The following is a 25,056-nucleotide window of genomic DNA, read 5'->3' as shown; positions in this document are numbered from 1 at the left end:
CACTTGGAAAAGAATAGGAAAGATGATAATTTTGGAGAAATGTTAAATTCCATCTGTCTCTCTCTTTAACTACATTCATGTAAGCGCATATAAAGACATTCTTATTAGACCCAATTTCTGTCCACATGAGATTTTAGAAAATAATCTTGTACTTTTCTTTTGCTCAAATTCAAATTCTCCAAATTAACTCAAAATTAAAGAAAGAAAGAAAAAACTTAATAGGGGTTTTCTTTTGGGGGTTTTTTAAATTTAAAAAAAACATAATAGGGCCTTTTTTTCACTTAAAAAATAAAAATAAAAATTCTTTTTCATTTCTAGTTGTAGTTTGTACCATACTAAGAATTGTATAATTCAAGTGGTGTAAAAAGGCCCCCCTGCCTACCTCTCTCCCCTCAAAGCTATATGCCTTCCACTTTGGAGGACTACAAATACCCACCCCACACCCCTCCCATCACTCATGCTCAATCCCCTTCCCCTTCCTCCTCTCGTCTTCTTCTTCTTCTTCTTCTTCTTCTTCTTCTTCTCTCTCTCTCTCTCCCTCTCCAAACAATTCAACAACACAAGAACCTCTCCATTCTAACCAGCAAAACAGAGTCCTCTGCTTTTCCCCTGTTTCTCAAACATCACAAAAACAGCGAGACCCTTTTTCATTCTAACCCCAAGAAACCCATCTCCATTCTTTGTCTTCCCCTCTCTCCTTTCATTCCTTTTTTCTACCAAATTTTTAACTCCCCATTTCTAATTTTACATGGCGACAATTGTGTGTCAAGGTTTGCAGTCATGCCTAGACTCTCATCTTGTGGAGCCAAGGACACTAAGGCTAAAGTTTTCTGCACCAGTAGCTCATCACTTCTCCCCAAATCCTGGAGTTAAATCTTGGTTTCCAGAGGCTAACTATATAGAAGAGCCAAGGGAAGAGAAATGCCATTATGAGGAGCCCTGCATCAATAAGCCTGTTGATGTCCATGACAACAACAAGGCCACCTCCAAAACCTCTGACTTGGGTGGCTGGAGCTTCCTCCAAGCGGTCTCCAATCTCTCACAGCAAGGCCCTCATAAGGAGGACAAAGAAAATATGTACCTCCCTCCACAGGTTTATAAGACCCCATCAGCTACTAAGCTGACTGAGAAGAGCTTGGAATTGTGCACTGAGGACCTGGGCAGTGAGACTGGCACCATCATCACAGAAGCCAACATTTTCTCATCAGATTCTGAGGCAGAAGCAAAAGGCAAGAATGTGATGCCAAGGGAGCAACAAAAACAGCGGCAATTTTCGGGTGGAAAGAAGGGTAATGTTGTTCATAGCTTTCCACCTCCCTTGACAACGATAAGCGGCTCGGATTCTATCCAGGTTAGACCCCACAGGGAAGATGGGAGGCTCATAATGAAGGCTGTCAAGGCCCCAACTACTAAATCATGTTTCCAAGCTGAAAGGAGCAATGGCCGCCTTCGATTATGCTTTTCAAAACACTTTGCTCCTAATTTTGACTCCGAAGAACTTGCCACTCAAGATGACAATGAAGGATGTGAAAATGACAGGAGTGAGGAAGAAGAAGAAGAAGAAGCAGAACAGCAAGACCAAGAAGTAGTGGGAGAAAATAAAGAAGAAGATTTTGTAGAACAATTAGAAGGTGATGATGACGAAGGAGAAAAATGTATGTGTTTGATTGAGGCTGAGGAGGTGGATGGCAATAGTTTGAAGGTTGGGGGTGAAGAAGGAATGGACAAGTTTGGAAGGCCAAGCAGGTGCAAAGAAGGTGGTGAGCATGAGAAGAAAGGGTTATTAAACTGGGAGCCTTTTTGGGTGGCTACTTAAGTCTCTTATTAAAGCTCTAATTAATTATAATATTGGATCTCTTCAGCTGTTATCAGAATTTCTCCATTTTGTGTTTGTGTTTGTCTCTTTTTGCCCCTTTTTATTCTGCAAAATTCCCCTAGTTCATAATGTATGCTTGTGGTAGGTAGTTAATATCGTTACTCTCTCTCTCTCTCTCTCTCTCTCTCTCTCTCAATCTCAGTCTCACAATGAACACAGACAACAGCAGACAACAGATGACCAAACTTTGCTTAAACCATTTTATTTAAAATGAAATTAATTTTATAGTTTAATATAGTGGAAACAACATATGGCACTAATCAAATCAATTAAAATGAGAGGATTAAAATGGAATGATATAACTGATCCATCCATAAAATGTGGAACTAGCTATAGCTCACTCACTGTGTAAATCTCCTGCAAAAGACACTTTGGCAATAATCAGGTGAGATTTGGGTGGGCCCCATATACGGGTAGGAAACATACCAGTAGGGAGATGAGTCAAATCACGACAGTCTAGCTGCTTTTAAGTAGTTGATCATTTTAAAACTTACAGTGATGAAATCTCACATCTACAAGAAGCATCTATTTGTATTGTCTGTAGTTAGCTAGCCTTAGGGTTAAGAAAAAAACTTGAATTCTCTCCAATCTTGTCCCTCTTTTTCAGCAATTCCACTACTTGTCTATCCTAACACACTGATCCCATATGCATCTGTGGTCCGAGACACATACATTACAAGGCATGCTAGGACCTCTCGGAATTAGAGCTTTGATACAATGTTAGACGACCACTAGATCTCAAAAGCTCGAAAAATAAGTTAACAATGTATATCAAACTAAGCTAATAACAAAAGACAAATTTCGTGCTGATACACACAGCTGCCATGTAGCTAGCTCACGGGTGAATATATAAATATATAAATATATTTTGCATGTTTTTTACATAGTTGTACATGTTCGTCTTTTATTCCATGGGCAATTTCGACTTTGGAATATGACGTCTGGCCTTTTTCTACTTGCGTTAATGACCATATATAGCATCAAGAGTAATACAAGAAGGGAAACATGCCGTACATGCGTATGTGGGACACATTAACTCTCTAAAAGTAATATGGATTCCGTATCATTTACCGTCCATGCTTTTGGGACCAAAATATCTGCGACTCTGAACCAAAATCTTCCACAAGGCCATCTGAATTTATGAAACACAAAGATACACAGAAGGAAAGGTAAATAGTACTGCAAGTGGGCTGCAGAGCCTGCTGGCGGGTACCTTACGGAGCTCTATATATGTAGGGGGGGTCTCATCTCATGCTACCCCAACATGCACACCGCCCTACATTTTAATTTGAAAGTTATTAATAACTACAAAATCCTCTTTCTTCATCTCTATGTACGTACTGTGCTCTCACCACCATTGAAACATGTTATCGACTTATCATCAACAACCCTTATAGCCATACACATTCACAACATTTAACCGTTTCGAGTCTCAATTATAACCTCATGTAAAAAATGATGGAGACTGAATGTCACTATACAAAATAGTCATTAAATGTCGTCTGGACTATAACTTTCGGTTGTCCTTTTTGACTATTTTTATAATATATAGTTAGCCCACAATGACCTGGAGCTCTTAATTTATCAACTTTTGTAGAGTCATTATCAACGAAATCTTTCAACAAGAGCTAATTACAATTAACTCAGTTGGCCTGTGCCGACAGTGCCTTTTTCTTTTAGTGCCCTTAAAACTGTCACATGCAATAAAAGTACATTCCCTATAGATTAGAGGATGGCAATGTCTGATCGTGGAGTTAGGGCAACCATTCATTAGGATACTAGATAGGATAACGAGTTTAGAACTGATCTCAATTGTCTGCATGCTTTCTGTCTTGAATTTTCAACCTCCACTTTAATCATCTTTGATCAGACATTGATAACCGACAAGTACATATATTTGATGCTTTCTTCGTTTTGCACAACTGTGTAATGATATTTATTGGCTAAACTTCAAAAAAAAAAACATACCATGATGATAATTAAGCTGCATAGGCAGTGTGAGTAAAAGACTTCACCAGAAATGTGTGTGTGTGTGCGAGATTATATAGAGTCTCTCCTCTTTTTTCTTTTTTTTGATTGATTAGTCTTTCCTCTCTTATAGCTATGGGAAACCAGCTGCAATATAATTAGAACCTTATATTTTCTGTAATAGCTATAATAATTAACTGCATTTTATAAATTTGCTGAAATAATCAAACAAATTTCCATTGCCATATAGAATTGATGATGATGAAACAGTGAAAAACAAAATTTAACAGTACTGATGAGGATGCAAGATGTACTACTAGAAAACCTCAATATAAGACAACCCTGGCCAATCTTTGGTCACGAATTGACCACAGATCACGTGACTGTAGTAATTGTAGGTGTTATCATTCATTTTCTTATAGACTCTGCAGCCAACCATGAAAAGCTATATGATCTTGTCTACAAGTCCTAGCTGAGAGCTCCTTTGATAATTTACTTTGGTAATTTCAGAGTGAGCACAGCTAGCACAGAAATGGATTGAAAAGCAATAAATGGATAAATAAATACGAAAAGTCTTTGCTTATGACGCATGTATATATATACGTTAAACAAGATCATACGTTTTAAGAAACTTTAGTTTATGTCCGAAAACTTGTATATAATACTTCCAAATGAGAACCACGTGCCGGAAACAGAAATTGTAGCGCAAAATCTTTCATATCCACATGAACTGGGGTCATTCTGAGAAGGAACAAAGTCCCCACCAAATAAAAGGTGAATTAAATTGAGGTTTCACTCCAAATTCAATTGATAAGAGTAACTTTTAAATGTGAAACTTTTAGTTGTTGGACTTTCACATGTGGGCAACCTGCTCTGATACCATGAAGGAAGTTGAGGTTCCACCCTAAAATCAATTGGCAATAGGGGAGTAACCCAACTCCTTATAAGCCCTTGCAAGGTTTTCTAACTTTCCAATGTGGGACTTTTTACCTTCACATTCTCACAAAAGGATAGTCGAAATTGTGTTAAAAAGAAAAAAAAGACAATCGAAATTGGAAGTTGGCCATATTACATTTTAAGTCCATTTTAGGTTGTTAGGGTTTTCAATGTCGTCCATACAATTTAAAAACTCACAATTGTATCCTTGTAATTCATATTAGGTTACAATCAAGTCATATTAGGTTACAATCAACTCCAAATCCCTAAATGTTGAGCGGAGGACAGAAACGTGGTGAAAGTGTGACAACTTCTGAAATTTGGTAGCTAGAATGATGATTCGAAAAGTTTCAATTGTTACATCATTTGATTTTGATTTGATTGCCCCCAAAATCTTTGGTATATACATTTTTCCTTTTAGAATCATTTTCTTTTTGAAGGCCATTTTGGGTGGTTTGGAATAATATCCTCCTTTTATATATAGTACTAGCTAGTGGATTAATAATTTGCAAGTACCTGACATATGGTGTATGCATGGAAAAGCCATTTGGTTTGATCTGAATCTGATCCATGAGGCAAATAGAAGACAATAATGTTGCTCCATATGTGTAAAAGTGTATGTGTGTGGACATTTGGTGAAACGCCAAAGGTGTATTTATATTGGGTTTTGCATGTTGAATCTCTTTAAGAAAGGAGCTTTATATAATTTCTTGGTAGTTAAGCACTCAAAAGTTTTTTTTGTATCATTCATGTAAAGCCACGATATAGAATGTAAAAGAACCCAAAACAAAAAATAAACATAACCAAAAAAGAAACAAAAAAGCCAAGATATATATAGAAGTTCCATCATCTTCTTTGTAATAATACACCTTCTTAAGAACCTTTAAAACTTTTTCATACATTACTTAGGTGGGTTGGTTTCATGATCATGCACTCTTGGATCCCAATTGGGAAGTCTTTTGAATTTATGCAATTCTTTATATGGAAAAAGTTCACCCATATATCATGCATGCTTTTCAAATTAATTTTGTGCGATCAATTTAACTTTATTTTCCAAGAAGTGTTGTCATCATATATGATGAGATTTCTCTCCTAATATTAACCTTATCCATTCATGTGGGAGTGTAGTCCACTCAACAAGAACTTTGTCAAAAATCCAACAAAAATAAAATAATGTAAACTTAAAGCTCCAATGATAAAGAATTAATTTTGCCCTAGTATACTTCAGGCAAGAGTTTGCTTTTTCTATCCTCAATAATTAGGCACCAACAAATGCATCAAGGTTTAGATGCATGTTGTTTTTTTTTTTTTTATATACAAACGACATTTTATTTTAATTTAATTTAAATTATGAAAAGGGGGATTCGAACTAGAGTGCAGAATGGGAAGCTAGAACATCTGCAATCTAGCCAACTTGGTTAAGCCCATATCTTAAATGAATATTGTGTATTTAGTAATTTTTTTATATTTTCTAATTTTTCTTCTCTCAAACCAATATTCATGTTTTAATTCATGACATATCAATTCTCTTTTTCCCTCTCATTTTCCATCATGTTTCACACCATCATATATGATAAAAATATAAATATGAAATAAAGAAATGTATGTACACAGTACACATAATGTTTAAATGTTGGGTAAAAAAGGGAAAGTCTCATTCTTTATGGGTCCAGCCAGCCATGGCGTCACCAACAAAAGGAACCACCACCAATACAAAAAGCTTCCCATCATACTTCTTCAGACCCCACTACCATATCCACCCTACCTTGGAACGAATATATATATATAAAGCTAGCAGCCCAAAAGGGTACACCACAGAAAAATTGACCAATATAGGCTAATTTGGTTATGGATAAAACCGCGTGTCCCTCATTATAAACAATTAGAAGTATCTTATTAAACTATCCAAATTTATTTTTCTTAATCGAAAAGGAATACAATAAAGTGTCACGATCGAGAGAAACTAGTATGTAATGTATGCAATGCGTGATTGATTTGGGATATACCACTATAATGACATCCTTGATATATGTAAGTTTTTTTCGTCACAATGAATGGTTTAGATTCAGAGTCAGTTTGACAACTGAATCTTGATAAGAAAGAATCTTATAAACCCATCAAAGATTTCAAATAATTGACTTGAAATTTAAGTTTGAGGACCTCTTTTCCTCTCATACACTAACTTTCCACGCACATGGATAAGGCATGGACTCGCAGCAACAACAGTCGCCACCAAAAAGGAGCATATACATACTATTTTCCTCCCACACACATACATCACACAACAAACAACATACTCATTAATTTTACAAACTTGAAGATCATCAAATCCTCACAATTCTTGTGGTTTGAAAAACATATATATTGGCAAACACATTCTCTATGTGGGTGTGAGTGCTAAAGTCCACACGTAAAAATTTGAACCACTTCATACCCTTTCGATACCCTTTGGACCCTTGGTGCATGTATTTATTGTCTCTTTCCTTTTGTGTCCTTAAACTCCCCATAATAAAATAATAATAATAATAAAAACAAGTGAGGGTGAGATTGCTTTGGAAGGGTGAGAGGAGAGTAAAAAAGACACAGATACCTACCTCACCTATAATCTTGGACTTGAAGTATATTCATGAGAATCTTGTTAGATTCTTATGAAAAATTATAAATGTGGGTTGGCCCCTACCGCTGGTTTTTGCTAATTAAAGACAATTCGAAATTCACAGCTCAAAATGGTCCAATCTCACCAGATAACCCACCAAACTGTACCCTATTCTTTGTCATTTGGGCTGCATGGGGACATGACAAACTTATTTTCCAATCAATTTTCGACAACAAAAAAAGCAATAAATTGACACCCTTTTGTTTTAAGAGGAAAGTTGATTGAATGTAACAAGTAACAACCTTTTTCTCTTCCTTTTTTGTGTCTGCAAGACAAGTAATAAATCTTTATTTTGTGTTATTTTCACATGATATTTTTATGTAATCATCTTGTTGATCTTCCACAATCATGGTCTTTCACGTCAAGAAGTTATCAATTTTTTAATTACTAGAAAAGGAGAAAGAAAAAGAATGCCCACCTCATCCGAGACAGACACAAACATCTTTTCATGGTCTGTAGACCCTTAGAATCATTCAAAAAATTCAGCCCCTAATTCAAGAACTTTGCTTTTCCACCAAGCTCTTTCCGTGAGCCAAAAAGCTTTCTCCCATGCAATATTCAAAAAGATTGAGAAAAATGGAGACTTTAAGCTTTTCCTTCTTTTGACTCACCTACCAATTTGCTATGATTTGTCTGGGGAACAAAAGGAACTTTCAAAGATTTTTTATGATCTTTCTGAGGGAAAATCATGGTGAGGTAGGGGTCCAATGGTCTATTTCATACATGAGTTAGGAAGCAATTAGGACAATGCAGCGGGGTTTATGTTTCTCCATTACCCACATTTATGATTCCTCACCGAACCCTTGATTCTTTGACATCAACAGTAAATAAAGGAAAGCAACAATGATTTTCATCTCAACACAGGTTTTAAACGACCTAATAAGTTTTCCTAGTAGAAGGGTTGAAGATTTTTGCAAATATAAGTAAAGGCTCGTTCTTGAGTACTACTTCAATTGTAACATGTTTTTCACTTTCTAAACGCATGACAAACATGAAACATTTAAGTCACAGAAACAGCAATCAGATTATTTAGGCTTATAGTTTTTACATGCGGATAAACACTCGCTTATGATTTACAGGTGATTGCAAGTATTTAAGGGTTCGTTCTATGATTTAGGAGTGATTACACATATCTCGGATTTATCTTTAAGGCAGTGGGTGACAAAACTCTCTCATTACCCAAAGAATGTCGTGCATGGCAAAAAAACTTGTATGAAATGGGGATAACACTGTTTCGCTATTCTCGGCCAATCATAGTCTATCACGTGGAAAAGTTATCAACCATAACATACAGTGATTGACTAGGTATAGAAAAATAGTGCTATCCCCATTTCATAAAACGTGCATGGACCCAAAGAATAAGCGTAAGAATTTGATAGGTCCATATCAAATGCCTGGACATGGAGGTCTGCTGGGATGGTTTTTTTATTTTATTTTATTTTATTTATAATAAAAAAGTTGATAGAGGTCCAAAAATTCAACTAATAGTTGGATCTAGTCCTCGAATTATTGTTTGTTGATACAAGTTCTTTGACTAGTTTGTCATGTAGATTACATTCCATTTGTGACATGCTGACTCAATCTTTTGTATTTAAATAATTTGTATTTAAATTTTTTGTTCCTATTATATCCCTACTATCTAAAATGGGTAAGATGAGAATTTATAGGTAATTAATAATTAGATTTGATGATGTAATTAAAGGAATAATTACATTTTGAATGTAAATGTCGGACCTTCACTTTTTTCTTGTGCTTGATTTGTGCAAATTCCTATGCTCCAGGTACAGTACCCTACTAACCATTGAACTTGATATACCTATCTAATAGGTATAGTACATATTTGATGCACCTCAGTACTAGGTAAAGCACATATTGGATGCACCTCAATGTCAGGTAAAACACATATGTTTATAATAATAAAAATGTCTCGAATATGGTGGCTACAAGGTTTGCTTACCTGGCCATACAATTGATTGGGAGGACTGCAATTGAAGAGAGTCCCATTAGTGTCCTGCATCCATTATATGTAAATGAAAATGACCCATATCCAAGAAGCCCTTTCTTTTATAATCAAAATATAGAAAAGTCAACTTTATAGCTCAAGGCTCATGAACCAAAGCCATACAAACTTCTGCTGTTAGGCCTCAAGCACAACCCAATCCGAGGCTTGGGCTCAGTTTGTTTACTAAACAAGCTGATCGCTCGCAGCCCCGATATCTCTGAAATTCATTTTTCCCCTTTCCTCTCCCCTTTTCACAGTAAACAGCCATGAGCTAAAACTGTAAGGTGTAACTAAACATCTACTAAATTCCTATACACCACTCATTTCACGAATTGATCCAAGAAGCTAATTTTTATTTTCTTAAGCATATATATGAAGTTCTAATGTATAAACAGACACCTACTTCCCCTAAAATGGTAGTTCTGTTCCAAACAAAATAAAGGAATGTAAGAGAGAGAGAGAGAGAGAGAGAGAGAGAGAGAGAGAGAGAGAGAGAGAGAGAATGTGTGCTAGAACCGTTATCTGCAGCACATTACTATATATTTCAAAGTATATAATTCACACAAACTCAAGTACTTCATGTCTCATATCCCGCAATAAGATACATATAGGCCACAATATATTAAAATAATACATATATCATCACTGGTAATGTGACATTTTCTGGCTGAGCTGCGAGACATGATGCAGCAGGCAACAGGTTGCACAGCCTGCTATGGCAACGGCGGCACATGTATTAATGGACCGCATCCTCACCAGGTGCATACCGGAGGCTCCCAACGGAAAGAACATAACTTATTTCTATACCACGGTAAAATAGATACAAGTGAGGTACATACAAAAACTTCATTTTCCAGGGAAAACCGCCTGTAGCCGCTCTCTTTGTCGACTTAGAATTCGATTGTTTGGGGATGGTGAATTCGTTCCCAAACCAGCCTGCCGCATCATCTCTGCATCATGTAGGTTCCATTAGATCATATATACTAAAAATCGTGTACTTTTCAAACCAAAGTTTACAAAGACAAGGTCTTAATCCTGCCAGAATGAAAAATTATACAATAAAACTTGCCTCGCTTCCTCTCCAGCTCTTGATCAAGCTCCTCTTTCCACTTCCTTTGCCTCTCAGAAAAGCTTGCGCTGAAATTAAAACGATCTCCATCAAGTTACACAGAAGAGTGCAGGACATAAGCTATTGAAAGCATCAAACACCAAAGACAAACCTTAGACTAAATGATTCTTTCTGATCATCAGGAAGCTGTTTCCATTCACTATGCTGAGGTGGCTGAATTTCATGTAAGATTCGACTGTGCACACCACTGGTATTTGATACATTTTTTATATTTTTCCCAGGGACTGCAGCATCAACTGCTGTAGAGAATCTTCTACTAGGTGCGCGACTGGGTGACTTACTTTTAGGAGGTAAATTCAGATTATTTGAAACACGAACACAATCTGCATTTCCAATTGCACCTGGAGGACCAACTCCATTCATTGAGCTAAAGAACTCTTCATATAGAGGTGTTTGCAGCTTCTTCAGATCTAATGCCTGATGTAGTTTCATGGAGCAAGTTTAAAGCGTTAAACTTTATTAGACAAACTCTGAGAAAACATTGGCATTGCTAAAGGATTTCACTATTAATTTATACGGCAAAAATTTTGGTGTGCACAAAAAAGTACCTTTTCATCCAGGAAGGCTCTTATTTTTGACTCTGTAACTTCCTCATCATCCTCAGCTGATGGCCCACAAGGAAATGTGAATTCACTCTCCACCTTATCAGATGCTCCAGTGGTTCCATAAGCCTCGTGTATCGTTTGACAAGGGGAGAAGTTAATTCCACTTCTCTCCAATTCCAGACTTTCATCAAACTTGCGTGGCCAGTCGTCAGTTGGTTCACACATGGGATTGAAACTCTATTTCAAATAAGCAAAACATTCATCACAATTCAAGCTAATTACATTCTGAATGATCTAGAAGGAAAAGAAAAAAAGTTCAATACCTTGTTTAAATCGTCAGGTCCAACCACAGATTTGAATTTTGCAAATGAACCAAGCATAATGTCATCCTTATCATCAATCTGACACATGTCGTCATCATCATTATTGGTTGCTCCCCAACGGGAGCGCCCCCCTGAAAAACTCCCTGGATATACAGTTGAGCACCTTACAGTACCCATATCACAAATATCCTTCAAGCCTGCACAGGTAGACCTTCTGATCGAAGGGTTCATGCTGAAGTGTTGATATAGTTTGAAGAGGCAAGAGTGTCAACCAGTAATAATTCCAAAAGCATAAATTGATAAGACTTACAAGTTCTTAAGATCTGTCCCAGGTGTTGCCGTCTCATTTCCAGCTTCCTGATAAAACTCATCCGTTAACTATTTTTTGGTTTGGTCGTTACTGACTATTGAAAATGATAATGATCAAACAGATAGAACAGTTGAGACAATAAAATTAAAATCAATTATACTGACCATAAATGAAGTGCGAATTACTGGACGAGGTTCCTGATAATCCCCAGTGACAAATGGATGCTGCACATGACCAACAGAAATTTCCCATGAATAAATAAATAAAAGAAAATAGACCATCACAGATGCGCGTGCTTTTTGACAAACACGATTTTATTGTTTTTCTTTTCCTGCCCTTAGAAAATGAACTACCAAGTCAAATATCTAGAATTAAAACCTATGATGCAATCGCATGCATGTACGATTCATTCCTGGTTACACTATGAACAATATGCAAGCAACATAATCTGCCATTCAAAATTACCTGCACTAACTCTGACGCAGCACACCTTAAATTAGGTTCCCTGCCACCACATTATTGGGGGTAAGAGTTGAGGAAAAAAGTATAACTTACTGACATTTGTTAGAAAGTAGGGAAAAGTAGAAATCATAGTCTTACTTCTCTAGACATTTTAACAGAAAGTCCTTTGCCTCAGCGGAGAGATGTTCGGGGATGGGTGGATGAGATTTTGTTGTTCCAATATGGAAGAGAGCAGCAACCTGAAAAGGAAAACCCTTATCTTAGTCTGCAACCTCTTGGGGGAAACCACATTAAATTAAAAATATTAGTCATGTTAAACAGAATAATCAAACTAGTAGTTGGGAAAAACAGCTTGAAGTGCTACCTCCTGATACTGTTGGCTCCATGGAGGCTTCCCTGTAGCCATCTCAATCACAGTACATCCAACACTCCATATGTCAGCAGAGCTAAAAACCATATTCAAAACTAATAAGGTCCAAGCATCAGAAATAAAGAGTAGATGGGTTCAAACAGTTTCCCTTCACTAAGAAAGAGGAATCACATCATTCAATGCAGAAGAACATCTGATACATGCTTCTAATAAGAGATTAGGATGAGAAATGTGCTAAATATTGTAGTCTTCTCGTGTAAATGGACTTAATACAAAAACTTAGCACCAGTATACCTTATCTAGTCAATATATACATCTAAAACCAATCAAACTATACAAAATAGTCAACTCTCTTAAATTTAATAGAGCTACTTCAAATTTAAATTATTAAAAAATTAAAAAATAGATAATAAAAAAAACTTCTGATAAACATGTATCAAGGTATAACTGGGAACTGGGAATAATGTGAACATCCTCAGCATAAGAGTGAGTAATCGTCCTTACAAGCTATGGCCAGTCTGGAGAATAACTTCGGGAGCCATCCAGTATGGCGTACCCTTCATTGACTTCGCACCATTTATGGTAGCCTGTATTAACAATTAAAAGAACTAGTGATGTGCATGAAAAAACTAATCAATTCAATTATCAATAGCACATAATAGAAATGTCATTACCAGTTCAACAACTTTCTTCGATGCACCAAAGTCTGCAAGCTTAATGCACCCCTTATTATCAACAAGGATGTTTGCACCCTATGAAGCACGCCCATAAATAAGTGAGAGAGAGAGAGAGAGAGAGAGAGAGAGAGAGAGAGGTCAGTTTATACTCTAAATTAACATTAAATAGTGGGAATGGGGAGGTACCTTGATGTCCCTATGCATAATTCCATTCTTGTGAAGATATTCAAGACCCAATAACAGCTGCTTTGTGTACATTCTGATAACCTATACAGGAAACATTTTCTAGATGTAAAATTGACATCCCAAACGCCAGAGGTCAATTGTTTAGAAGTTACAATTACTTACAGACTCGGGAAATGATCCAAATTTCCCCAAGAGAGAAGATATGGATCCACCAGGCACGAATTCCAACAGAATATTCAATGAATCATCCTCTCTAGCAGTCCCCAGATATCTCTAAGAGAACAACAACATCGGAACAGTAAGACAGTAAATAATCACCATCACTTCCATAAAAGAAAGCAGAAAATCATACTCACAACAATGTTTGGATGTGAAAGATTCTTAAGAAGCTTCACTTCCTCCTCCAACTCTCGAATATGAGCCTGATTTCATCACATTAGAAAAACAAAACTGCAATCACTTAGTTTCAAACTGAAAATTTGTAACATTATTTCACAACTAAACTTACATCCTTCATTTTACTAACATTTTCATAGTATCCACAAATGAGGGCATATATTAATTGCAGGTACACCAAGAAGAATACAAGCTCTATCATCAAAATGCCTATTTCATTCAATGAATTATCAAATTTTTGTGATTCCAAATGCATACTATGCAATATCCAACAAGAATAACAAATACTATAATCCAAAATTAAAACTTCTACAAAAAGAAATGAAATTTATGCAAAATCAGAATCATGCCTGTGTCTTCTCCTTTGAAGCACTATTTGCCGCAATCAACACCTGTAACAAGCACAAAATCAGTACCAAAAATATCAAAACACCAAATCCAATCCCGAAATTAAGTAATAGGCAGACCTGTTTCACGGCTATAAGCTCTCCGGAGTCAAGATTCATCCCCATATAGACCCGACCGAACGCACCGGACCCAATCAACTCGCCCTTGCGCCACCGAATCGGCTGCGCGTCATCTTTCGAAGCAGCCGGAGGAAGAGCACGAACCGGAGACTTGGAGAACAACCCGATTCGTGATTTTCGGATGCTGGAGCCGATCTTCCCTACCAGGTCACCGAACCCTCCTCCGCCTCGTCCGCCTCCTCCGTCCTCCCGGCGCTGGGTCCGCACCAGGGACTCGCGTAACAAGTCAACGAAGTCTTGCATCTTTGGGGCTCGGTGGTGGAGCTGTACGACCAGAGATGTTAGGGTTTCTTGAGGTTCATTCGATTCTTCTACTATTGATTTAGGGCCGTTGAGGGTTGCCTGTCACTCTGTGTGGGGAAGCAGGAGAGTGAAAAATTTGAATGGAGGGAAAAGGCTAGGGGGATCTGTAATTCAAAAAATTATAAAAATAGAAAAACCAAACGATGACGTTGTGAGTTTTTGTTTTGGGATCTATAATTGGCCCTAACTTTAAAGAAGACTATTTCATTTTCACCCAACAAAAAGGGATTGTTAACATATTGGGCCCTCTTTGTCCTATTTTATTTTTGGGCGGCCCTAATTTTTGAAAGCTGACATATCAAACTAAAAACCAGCACAGATAGCCTTGTGATAGAAGAACGAGCATGAAACTTTATAGCTTTGTGTTTTGAGTAATACCTTTCACTTACCAAAATTAATATGTTGTTCAAATAAAGGTATAATCAGATAAAAGGTATTAAGACGTTACAAGCGCTTTTTGAATATCATTATGTACTTCTTTGTCGTCTATTTCGTTTCTTTATCTCGTTTATGAAATTTGAATTCAGAACATCTTTCAACAAAATATAAAAACTACTATTAAACCAAAAGTAATGTGCATTTTGGGAGCCACCTATAACAAGTAGGTTCTAAAGAGAATTGTTTTGACTATATGACATTTTGGAAGTGTGAATAACATCTTCCAATCTGACAAAAGAAAAGGAAAAAGAATTAACATCTTCCTAAGGTAAATAAGGGAAGTTCATGAACATCTTGTAACCCAAATAGGCTTTTCGGGCATCCATCCACCCGTTTGTAAAACGGGTCCTAAAAGCAAAGAGACAATGAGAAAGAAGAGTGTTCACGTTTCCGATTCCCAAGAAGATACACAAACTACGAGCAACCCGTCCCGATTGGTCTCTCTCTCCCTCTCTGCGTCACTTTCAGTTGCTTACTAACTGAAAGCACACCATACCATATTATGGACCTACCCAGCTCCTCATGAATTGCATTACCTCAGCCTTTTTCACTCACAAATCATAGCCTTCTTCTCTTCTTCATTCCCTCAAAACCAAATTCTCTCTGTTTTTTTGAAAGGCCAACTTAAGAGAGAGATAGAAGATGGGCTTTGATCTTGAATCTGTAGCAGAGGCAACATCAGGGGCCATTGGAGCTTTGGTTAGCACCACCATCTTGTACCCACTTGATACCTGCAAGACCAAGTATCAAGCTGAAGTCCGAGCTCACCATCAGCAGAAGTACAGGTTGATTTTTCAGCCTCTGCGTTCCACATAATTGTGTTTGATAAATAATCTTCTTTTTCTTCCCATTTTGTTTTTGTTTTGTTTTTTTTTTTCACTCTAGTTCTTTTCTGGGTTTTCATTTATGGTAATTTGGGTATAATTGTTTCTATCACTTGAGCTTAGTGTTGCCCATATTGCAAATTCTAATGGGAATGTAATTGCAATTTACCTTATTGGCCGGCATGTTCAAAGTTCTAAGCTTTTCGCTTAGTCATTTACTATAATTAGACTCTTAGAGCATAGATGTAGGTGTTTTGTAGAGTTGTCAGCAACCCCTAAGCATCTACAAATTAAGTCAAAAGTGTTATATAATGCTAAATTAAGATGAAAACCAAACTCGAATTTTCATTTATTGCTCTCCGTATGTCCAATGTCCCAAAAGATTATTCACATAAGATCTCCTATGAGCCTATACAATTGCTTATTTATTATGCTTAAACAGTGTTCTTCTATTCCTCCAAAATGTTATCTTTTAGTCTCTTTCATTATGATCCAGGTAAGCCCTCAATAAGATAAATGAGATAAAATTCCATGAACTAAAGCTAGCTAGTTGTGATTAAACTTGTTTGATCCAGCTCATCACCGAAGAAGTTCTTTCTCGTTTCTTCTGTTATTTAGCGTAGTGTTATTTGGTATATAAGTTAACACCTGACAGTATTCTTGTATATCTCTTAGTATAGAAGGAAACTTGATTCACCATTGGTAGTTTTTCCAATGCTTCAGAATATTCTTTGTTGAAAGTCAGCTCTTGTTTTACAGCAACAAAATATGTCAAAAGAAATTGTGACAACTGCTATTTCCAATGATTCATAAGGCAACATTCACCTGAGAAATTACTTTTAAAAAATTTGAATTTCTCTGGCATTTGCAGGAACATTTCTGATGTTTTATGGGAAGCAATTTCTACCCGTCAGGTGCTTTCTTTATACCAGGGCCTTGGGACAAAGAACTTCCAGTCCTTTATTTCACAGTTCATGTACTTCTATGGATACAGTTTTTTTAAGAGGTTATACTTGGAGAAAAGTGGAAATAAAACCATGGGAACTAAAGCAAACTTGATAATTGCAGCCGCTGCCGGGGCTTGCACAGTGATAGTGACACAGGTGAGTGATACAAAAACAATGTTTTCCCTTAGTAAAGGAATGCTTGTTAGTCAAGAGCCATGTAGAATCAATAGACCTTTTCCAAACCGTATGCTATCAAAAATAAATTTATACTAAAGCCCACATATCCCATCTATATCTTCTTCATTATCTCTTATGGTTTTCAGTTACTAATTTTAGTCCTTACTATAAGATAATCGAGTTTCTGAATTTTACTTGCAGCCCTTGGATACAGCATCCTCAAAGATGCAGACAAGTGAGTTTGGGAAATCCAAAGGACTCTGGAAGACTCTTTCAGAGGGAACTTGGACTGAGGCATTTGACGGTCTTGGTATATCTCTTCTTTTGACATCTAACCCATCTATCCAGGTACTTGAGTGTGTACTCTAGTGTACCATATACCGTATACAGGCTACTATGTTTATGGCTCACATGTATCATCTACTTGGTTTTGTTTGGATTTAAAATTGTTGAGGTTATTTTAGGATGATCTGTTTTTTATTATTTTTATTTTTTATTATATAGTTTTTTTAAGTAGACTTTGGGTTGCATTATCAACAATATAACTGTAGATGCTAAAAATGCTACGCATGGCTCTTTACTGAGATTTTCTATATTAATTTTTCAAATGTATGCAAAATATTTTATTTTATTTGGTGAAGGGGTAAGCTGAAGCCCAAACAAACAAAAAGAAAGTAACAAAGGAACATCCCTGACTTGAGCTAAGCCTAATCTATCATCTGCCAAAACGTTAAAAAGAGAGGCAGGAATAGATAGAAAACATGCAAACCTAAAGCCAAATCATGGCCCACATTAGCAAGATGTTTAGCAGCCCCATTTTCCTCTCTATGCACATGTTGCATCTGAAAAGTTCAAATATTTAGTTTGCAAGAAAAAGACAACTTAAGTTGAATCTTGAGCTGCTCTATTGTACAGTACACTGTATTTGATCAGCTGAAACAAAGACTGTTGAGGGGGCAGCTGAGCAAAAGAACAGGTACAGAGTCATCTCCAGAAGCTCTTTCTGCCTTCTCTGCTTTTGTATTGGGTGCTGTCTCAAAGTGTATTGCATCCTGCTTGACTTACCCAGCCATCAGGTGGATAGTCAATTCTATCAATCTTCTCTGTTCAGCACACATAATTTATTATTATTCTTTCACGAAAAAATAGCAAAAACATGTTTTTAAATTTAGCACGTGTATTCATATCTGGTTTTTGGTGGTAAAATTGGGTTATGAACTGCCACAGGTGCAAGGTCATGATTCAAGCAGCAGAAGAAGATGAAGAAGGTAACAAGGAAGCTCAAAACGGATCGAAAAAATCCAAAAAGACAATTTCAGGTGCATTTTTTGCCATTTGGAAAAAAGAGGGTCTATTGGGTTTCTTCAAGGGATTACAGGCCCAGATACTAAAAACTGTGCTAAGCTCGGCATTGCTTTTGATGATAAAGGAAAAGATCACAAAGACCACCTGGGTCCTATTGCTTGCTCTGAGGAGGTTTTTTTTCCTCAACAAGAGCAGATTAAAGAGTGCTTGAATTAGCGATGAAAGGGAAAATTGGAGTTTTACATATCAGACGCAATAATGCTGGTGGATGCTGGAAAAGTTTAGTTTCAAATGAACAAGGAACATATGGATTAGAGACGAGGTTTTTTTTTTTTTTTTTTTTTTTTTTTCTTTCGTGTATATTTTGTTTTTGTTCGTCATCCTGTTCACTTCGGTTGTCAGAAAAATGGTAAGATTGACATGGTTCCTTTATTAATCTTGAAGCAGAATTTTGTGTATCTACTACTAGCAGCATGTTATGAACCTTTAATTGGAATTATTACTTTCAGTCAATAAATGATAGGGATTGTGATTCCCATTTATGAATCTTTGAACATGCCATGACATGAGCTGTAGGACATAGACCCAAGGACATTCAGATTAATATCAAATGCTTCTTTTAGGCCTGTGGTTTTGTTCTTTGCTCTTTGTTCTAGCCTTTCGGCTTGTTTGTGTATTTGTTTGGGCTTTGCCCTCTATGAGTAAAACTTTATAAAACTCCGAAGTCTCAGGGCCAGTCCTGAAATTGATCAACGGAACAGTTTTTTCATTTTTGGTAATTAGTCAATGGGGGTATTTTCAAATGCACTACAGGTTCCAGGAAAAACGAGGGGATACTCTATTGAGGAAGAGATAGGAAGGAAGCACCTTGCATATGTTCCTTCTAATGATTAAGTTGGGTAAAATTAATATTTTATTAAGTTTGTAATTTTATTCTTGGAAATAAGTTTCTTTGGATTTATAAGTAACTTCATGCTGGTGGAATCGTAGTACCATGTCATGTTGTGAAAATTTTCATCCTAACCGTAAGGTTGAGACTTGATATATAGAATAACGTAATGCAAATCTTTATTTAATTACTGATCAGTACAGTACAGAGAACGAAACAGTTGACGTGTTCTTTTCCCACTCATATCACAAAACTTCTGAAGTTGAAAGCTCAAAAACAATGGTGATATATCTGTTCAACAATCTACTATCAGTTACAACAAGACACATCAAGTTATGCAAGAATGAAATTATTTCCACCGAAAAAAGAAAAAGAAAAAAAAAAGCAGCTCTGATTGGATATTCATGTCTCTCCTATGTGGGAAAAACAGAGAACTTGTTTTATAGCATCCTTCGACTGAGGTCTCTCAACAAAGACAGAAATTGCCTGAGCAAATAAAGTGTATGGTGATCCTCTTGGTTTACAAATGGAAGATAAAACCCATCAGCAAACATAGCAAGTAGGGAACCAAACTAATCTTCGGAACTGAACTCGCAGATTCTTCTTCATCTTGTGACCCTTGTGCATTCGTAAAGCTTCCATCTGGTGTGTTGGTGGTCAAAACAACAACAATCCAATTATCTTCAGAGCCAATTCCAATTCCTGTAAACTTGGTGTCATTAAGACTCTCAGAGTACTGAGACTCAGTGAAGTTGGTAAGGACCAGACTAGGAACCAGGCTGGGAACGCAAGCAGGCATTATGACCCCATCTCTTGTGTTAGAGACATTCAAATGGCATTTGGCTAAAAGTTTCGGATAGTCAGAAAACTGAGGTTCAGTGCCTGGTACAGTGTTGGCGCCTGTGGTGTTTGTGCAGGGTTGATTTTTTAATTGCTCAGCTATCTCATCGGCAAGGCACTCTGCATTGGCGTTCTTTGTAAGGATTGTCAAGTTCAAGGTGGAAGCCCGATAGCCGTTGATGCCTCGAAGAAGACTATCTTCCTCATCTACAGGAAAAAGGAGAGAGATGGAAAAACTCATTGTCAGGATGTAAAAGTCAAAAGAGAGATAAGTACTTCCAAATATCAACACTCCCAGTAGACTAGACAATCATGCGGCAACATATCAACTTAGATTTGAGAGTTAACTTTTGGGTTAGGCTAGCAATGTATTGGTTCTGTTGTTGTTCTAATTCCACTCTGTCTTTTCAACAAGCAGTCTTGTATAAAATTTGCCCAAAGTATGTGTTCCCTGAGTTCATGGAACTTCTTAAAAACTAGAAACAACGTAGCAAAATAAGAATTTTTGCTGAGTCTTCCTAAAAAAATAAAAAATAAAAATCATATACATATCACAGACTTATTCTGGGAGATGCAGAGTGTTGATTATAGCTGCAAGAAGATTTCAAGCAAAAGTGGACAGATTACAATCTACCCATTTTCCAAAAACTAAATCCACAAGATCCTAGCTAAGAGGCACTTTCCATACTTTATCTAAATCAGATCTCATCTGAGATGGGTTTCTATTTTTAAGACATTTTGATAAATTAGCAACAAACCCAAAATAGAAACAGAATCATAAATGTAAAAACATAGAAAGAGAATGCATAACACTCAGTAGCATGTAGATACTCCATTGTTATAAAGTCTCAAGATTTAGGCTGTTTTAGAAGATCGCAAATGGATGGATGCTTAAAAAAGAAAACTTTACCTCCATCGCACTTGACTTGGTGGCTGAACAAAACAACGCAGGAAAGGAACAGCGGAAGAAGAAGACGCAGCAGAGACGCCATTGTCGGTGAAGCAGCAGAATGGGTTGAGCTGGTGAATAATTTCTGGTGAGGTGAGGATTAGTTTTAGTTAATAAATATGTGCTGTTGCTTTAAGTAGAAGCTGGACTAGAAGCCCCTTTGACGAAGATGTCCTAACTGAACGGGACGACAACGTTTCTGGTAAGCCTTCGTGGTCAAAAGAAACCATTCGAATTTTTAGTTTTTTTTTTTTCTTCTTTTGTTTGGTGCAAGTTTTTTTTATATAAAAAACTTAACAAGGTGAAATATAGTTGAAGTTATCTAAGATTAATTGAAAGTGAATATCAAAAACCAAAACAACCATTGAATTTGTAATACAGGCAGGGTTAGTTAAAAACTAGTAAAAACAAGATTATCACCTTTTAAAGAACTATTACAACATAACATTTGTGTTAAAAATGAATAGTGAATGAAAATGTTGTAAATTTCATTAGGAAATCATCTTTGGCTCTAACTTTATTTCTCTAACTAAAATTAACATTTTAAATTATGATTTATGAGTGTCATAATTACTAGGTTAAATTGTAGCAATGGTCCTAGACTAAGACCAAACTTTATTTTTCATCCCTCTTATTGTTTTGTTGTTACCGTGGTACTTTAATTATGCCTCCATTTTCAGATATTGTCCTTTCCATCATCTCAGTCAATTTTTCAGTTAAAAATAATGACGTGACATAGACAAGTTCTATTTGGCATGGGCAAAAATGTATTTTCAAACAAATTTTTTCATTAAAAAAAAATCTCATCTCTGCGATTTTCTTCTTCTCCCTTTCTCCGGCCATTTTCTTCTTCCTCAATTTCTCCATCTCTCTCTCTTTCTCTCTCACACAAACCCAGACACACAAAACCCATCCCCCTTGCGGTTTTCTTCTCTTTCTCTCTCTCTCTCTCTCTCCTCAGCTTCATCCTTCAGACCTATTCACAAAACACAAGATCAAGATCAAAACCACTTTCTTTTTTTTCTTTTTCTATTATATATAATTCAAAGCAATTTGATGGAATGGTTATCACCTTGAGCCAAGCATGAAGAATGGACAACCTGTGATTTCGTGGAGACTAGGAATGTTTAAGACATGCACGGCTTTGAGATCCATTTGCCCTTGTAAATTTGCAAACTTGCAAAATTTCAAGCAAGCTTTGGAATTCAAGAAATGAGGATGCTGAGAAAATCGCCACTTACTCCAGACACACAGAACCCATCCTCTTCCTCTCCTCTCCCCCTCCCACCGCGCGCCCCCCCCCCCCCGGGAACAAAAAAAGCGATTGGGGTTGGGGTTCTGGATTCGTGGGTGCTAGGGTTGCAAGCTAGGGTAAAAGGTGGCTCTAGGATAGGTTTGAGGGTTGGAGCTTGCAAGTAGTAGTCATGGGAATGGAGGAAAAAGAAATCGTCGGGAAAGTGGGAGAGCGCAGAGTTGGGGAGGAGAGAGAGAGATATATATTTATTTATTTATTTATGAATTTCCCAATTTGTCTTTAATTTTGACAGAAAATTTAACTAAGTTGATGGAAAAAGCAATGATGCAACATGAGAGCTAATTGAAGTACCACGGTAACAACAAAACAATGGGAAGGACGAAAAGTAAAGTTTGGTCTAAGTCCAGGGACCATTGCTACAATTTTGCTTAATTATTATATGTTAAAAGTCATGCTAGCTGTGTGGCAATGTCAACTTCCAATTCTATTTGTGTCTTGTAACATTAATTTATTAATTTTAGGTTTGAAAATTATGGGAAGTTCTTTAATAGGTCAAACTAGTAAAAAAAGGCTTTGATTTGCAGACCAGTGCTCATATGTTCGAACTCTCATGACACCTTAATGTGTGAGTAGGGGTGGACATTGAGACTAGAAAACATGGACATCGAGCCGCACTGGATGGAAAAAAAGGGGGGGAAAACTGTGTTGACTAAAAAGTCAACAAATCTGCATCGAACCAGATCGGATTGGTTCAAACCGATTTCTGTATAATTATTTAAGTCCAATGCTAAATTTTTAATCCCATAAGTAATGTTTCCCCAAGCCCAACTTCAAAGCACATTTCTTTTCTAGGCCCAATCATCTCTCTTTACATGAAAATTTTTAATTTTTAATTTTTTAAGTCACAAAAAATAAAATTTTAGTTGAAATTTGTTAAAATAATAATTTAAAAAATATATAAATAAATATCCAGTCTGAAACCAAAAACATTAGAAATCATACTAGAATCAATTTAAACCACACCGGCTAGTTTCATAAATTTGATTTTATCAAAACTGAACCAAATCTCAGCAGTTGAATAGTACCAGTTCCAATTCCGATGTGAGGTGAAAATCGGACTAGACCAGACCGGACTACATCCACCCCTAGAAAGTAATAATCTTGGGGAGTTCATTCAAGGGCCTTAGAAAGTAAGGTCACATTTTGAAATTTTATCTTCAAAATATCTTTTCAGGTAATTAAGTATTAGGTCAGTATACAGCCTTGATCAATATTTGAAGTAACATGAAAAGAAGTAAGATGAACTTCTTCGGTTGAGCCCTAATTAAATATAGGAAGAGTGATCATAATGAGACTTGTTGGGACTTAAAGCATGCGTGGTTCATGCATAATTTAGTATAAGGTATTCCATATCAACAAACTCTTAATATATATATTTTTTAAATATTAAAAGATATTTCAAATTTTTTATATACACAATCTTAATTTTTTGTGCATATATACATGTTACATCCCTGGATCGGCTCCACCGTAATACGATATTGTCCACTTTGAGCCCCCCTCTGCCCTCACGGTTTTGTTTCTAGGAACTCACGAGTAACTTCCCAGTATGTCACCCATCCTAGGATTGTTCTAGCCCCAACTCGCTTAACTTTGGAGTTCCCACGACTCTGAAGTCAGTGAACTCCGAAAAGGCCTCGTACTAGATGGAGGCAGACATGTACATATAAGGCACATGTACATATGGATTTCATTTCTTTTGACGGCCTCAAGAGAATCATCCCTGTAGCCAGTAATGCCCTTATCCACTGACAACATGAACATATCCAGGCCGTAATTTTGCCGCCTATTCAATTCCGATAACACATAAGCAAAGACAGTGGAATCTGACAGTATTAAATAACATAAAAAGCAATTATCAGAAGAAAAGCTTAGATCCACATTACTTTTACAATCTAATATGGCATTAACTAGTATTACAAGCATAGCTTGGTTAGTTTACCTTTCCCACCAGAGGTGCCAAGGGCAATGCACTCATCAGGCTTAAATAAATTGGTTCGACAATTACCTAATGGATCCTCCTTAAATACCTCATAGAAACACTTCGATATTGAACTCAGCAAGATAGCGATCGTAATCACTCTTCATCTTGAGCTAGAAGATCTTGGAGTTGCCGATGAAGGGCAAAGGGATGAGCAGCTTGAGAATTCCATCACAGGTGAAGGCTGTGGTCGTCATTGCTGCGAAGAGAGAGAGATCTAATCTGATAAAAAAAGGGAGACCAATGAATCCTTTAAACAAAAAAGGTATAATTGTCTTCTCAATGATTAATATAAGATGGGCCCATGAATCTGGGCCTCCTCTTTAGTCAAATTCAAAACAAAATTTCATTCCTAGGTATTAAAACCCAAATAAAAATATTGTTTGTCTCAAATACTAATTAGTAGATATAGTTATGTCTAATACCTAATTTTTCTCACAAAATTTCAGCTCCAGATTTCATTGCATTTTTGCACTAGTTCAAAATCTTTCATATGGGAAAGGGACTCCAGTTCAGTTTGGGGGAAAGTATCACTCACGAAAAATAGAAGAATGCGTTGCAACTTCTAATGTGACATTTTTGGATTATGTGTTCGTATTATTTTGTTACCCCTACGTGCACAAAAATCTCGGGTGGAGTCGAGGCAGCCCCTTATATAGCATATTCTTTGATTCGTAAATTCCAAGCAAAGTAGGAGGACTAATCTGTAATTTCAATTCTCCTTT

The 25,056-nt window shown here is 36.6% G+C and overlaps 4 protein-coding genes across 7 annotated transcripts; 2 read left to right on the top strand and 2 right to left on the bottom strand.

Moving 5' to 3' along the window:
• LOC18792062 (protein FANTASTIC FOUR 3) lies at positions 292-1,984 on the top strand. The gene has a single exon (XM_007227261.2). It carries the CDS (start codon positions 749-751, stop codon positions 1,814-1,816), a length of 1,068 nt encoding a protein of 355 aa, XP_007227323.1. The 5' UTR covers positions 292-748; the 3' UTR covers positions 1,817-1,984.
• LOC18789173 (mitogen-activated protein kinase kinase kinase NPK1) lies at positions 9,935-14,870 on the bottom strand. 3 transcript variants are annotated; one of them, XM_020556103.1, is made up of 17 exons: positions 14,304-14,870; positions 14,187-14,228; positions 13,797-13,862; positions 13,603-13,713; positions 13,441-13,521; positions 13,252-13,329; positions 13,082-13,164; positions 12,572-12,653; positions 12,346-12,446; positions 12,211-12,250; positions 11,910-11,969; positions 11,746-11,792; positions 11,436-11,646; positions 11,116-11,349; positions 10,659-10,984; positions 10,508-10,575; positions 9,935-10,388 (listed from the first exon to the last, which is right to left on the bottom strand). In XM_020556103.1, exons 1-17 carry the CDS (start codon positions 14,604-14,606, stop codon positions 10,285-10,287), a joined length of 2,037 nt encoding a protein of 678 aa, XP_020411692.1. In that variant the 5' UTR covers positions 14,607-14,870; the 3' UTR covers positions 9,935-10,284. The 3 variants fall into 3 exon arrangements, with proteins under 3 accessions (XP_020411692.1, XP_020411690.1, XP_020411691.1); XM_020556101.1 differs by having other exon boundaries at positions 11,436-11,667; positions 14,304-14,869; XM_020556102.1 differs by having other exon boundaries at positions 11,436-11,649; positions 14,304-14,869.
• On the top strand, positions 15,486-18,983 carry LOC18789901 (peroxisomal adenine nucleotide carrier 1). The gene is made up of 5 exons (XM_007222627.2): positions 15,486-15,889; positions 16,800-17,031; positions 17,254-17,400; positions 17,968-18,128; positions 18,280-18,983. Exons 1-5 carry the CDS (start codon positions 15,747-15,749, stop codon positions 18,566-18,568), a joined length of 972 nt encoding a protein of 323 aa, XP_007222689.1. The 5' UTR covers positions 15,486-15,746; the 3' UTR covers positions 18,569-18,983.
• On the bottom strand, positions 19,402-21,333 carry LOC18788222 (uncharacterized GPI-anchored protein At3g06035). Of its 2 annotated transcripts, none has more exons than XM_020554167.1 (2): positions 20,997-21,333; positions 19,402-20,296 (listed from the first exon to the last, which is right to left on the bottom strand). In XM_020554167.1, exons 1-2 carry the CDS (start codon positions 21,076-21,078, stop codon positions 19,767-19,769), a joined length of 612 nt encoding a protein of 203 aa, XP_020409756.1. In that variant the 5' UTR covers positions 21,079-21,333; the 3' UTR covers positions 19,402-19,766. The 2 variants fall into 2 exon arrangements, with proteins under 2 accessions (XP_020409756.1, XP_007223465.1); XM_007223403.2 differs by having other exon boundaries at positions 19,402-20,293; positions 20,997-21,319.

This window comes from Prunus persica, chromosome G1 (genome assembly GCF_000346465.2).
Source record: "Prunus persica cultivar Lovell chromosome G1, Prunus_persica_NCBIv2, whole genome shotgun sequence".
Lineage (NCBI taxonomy): Eukaryota > Viridiplantae > Streptophyta > Magnoliopsida > Rosales > Rosaceae > Prunus > Prunus persica.
This window is presented reverse-complemented; position numbering and strand designations above follow the sequence as displayed.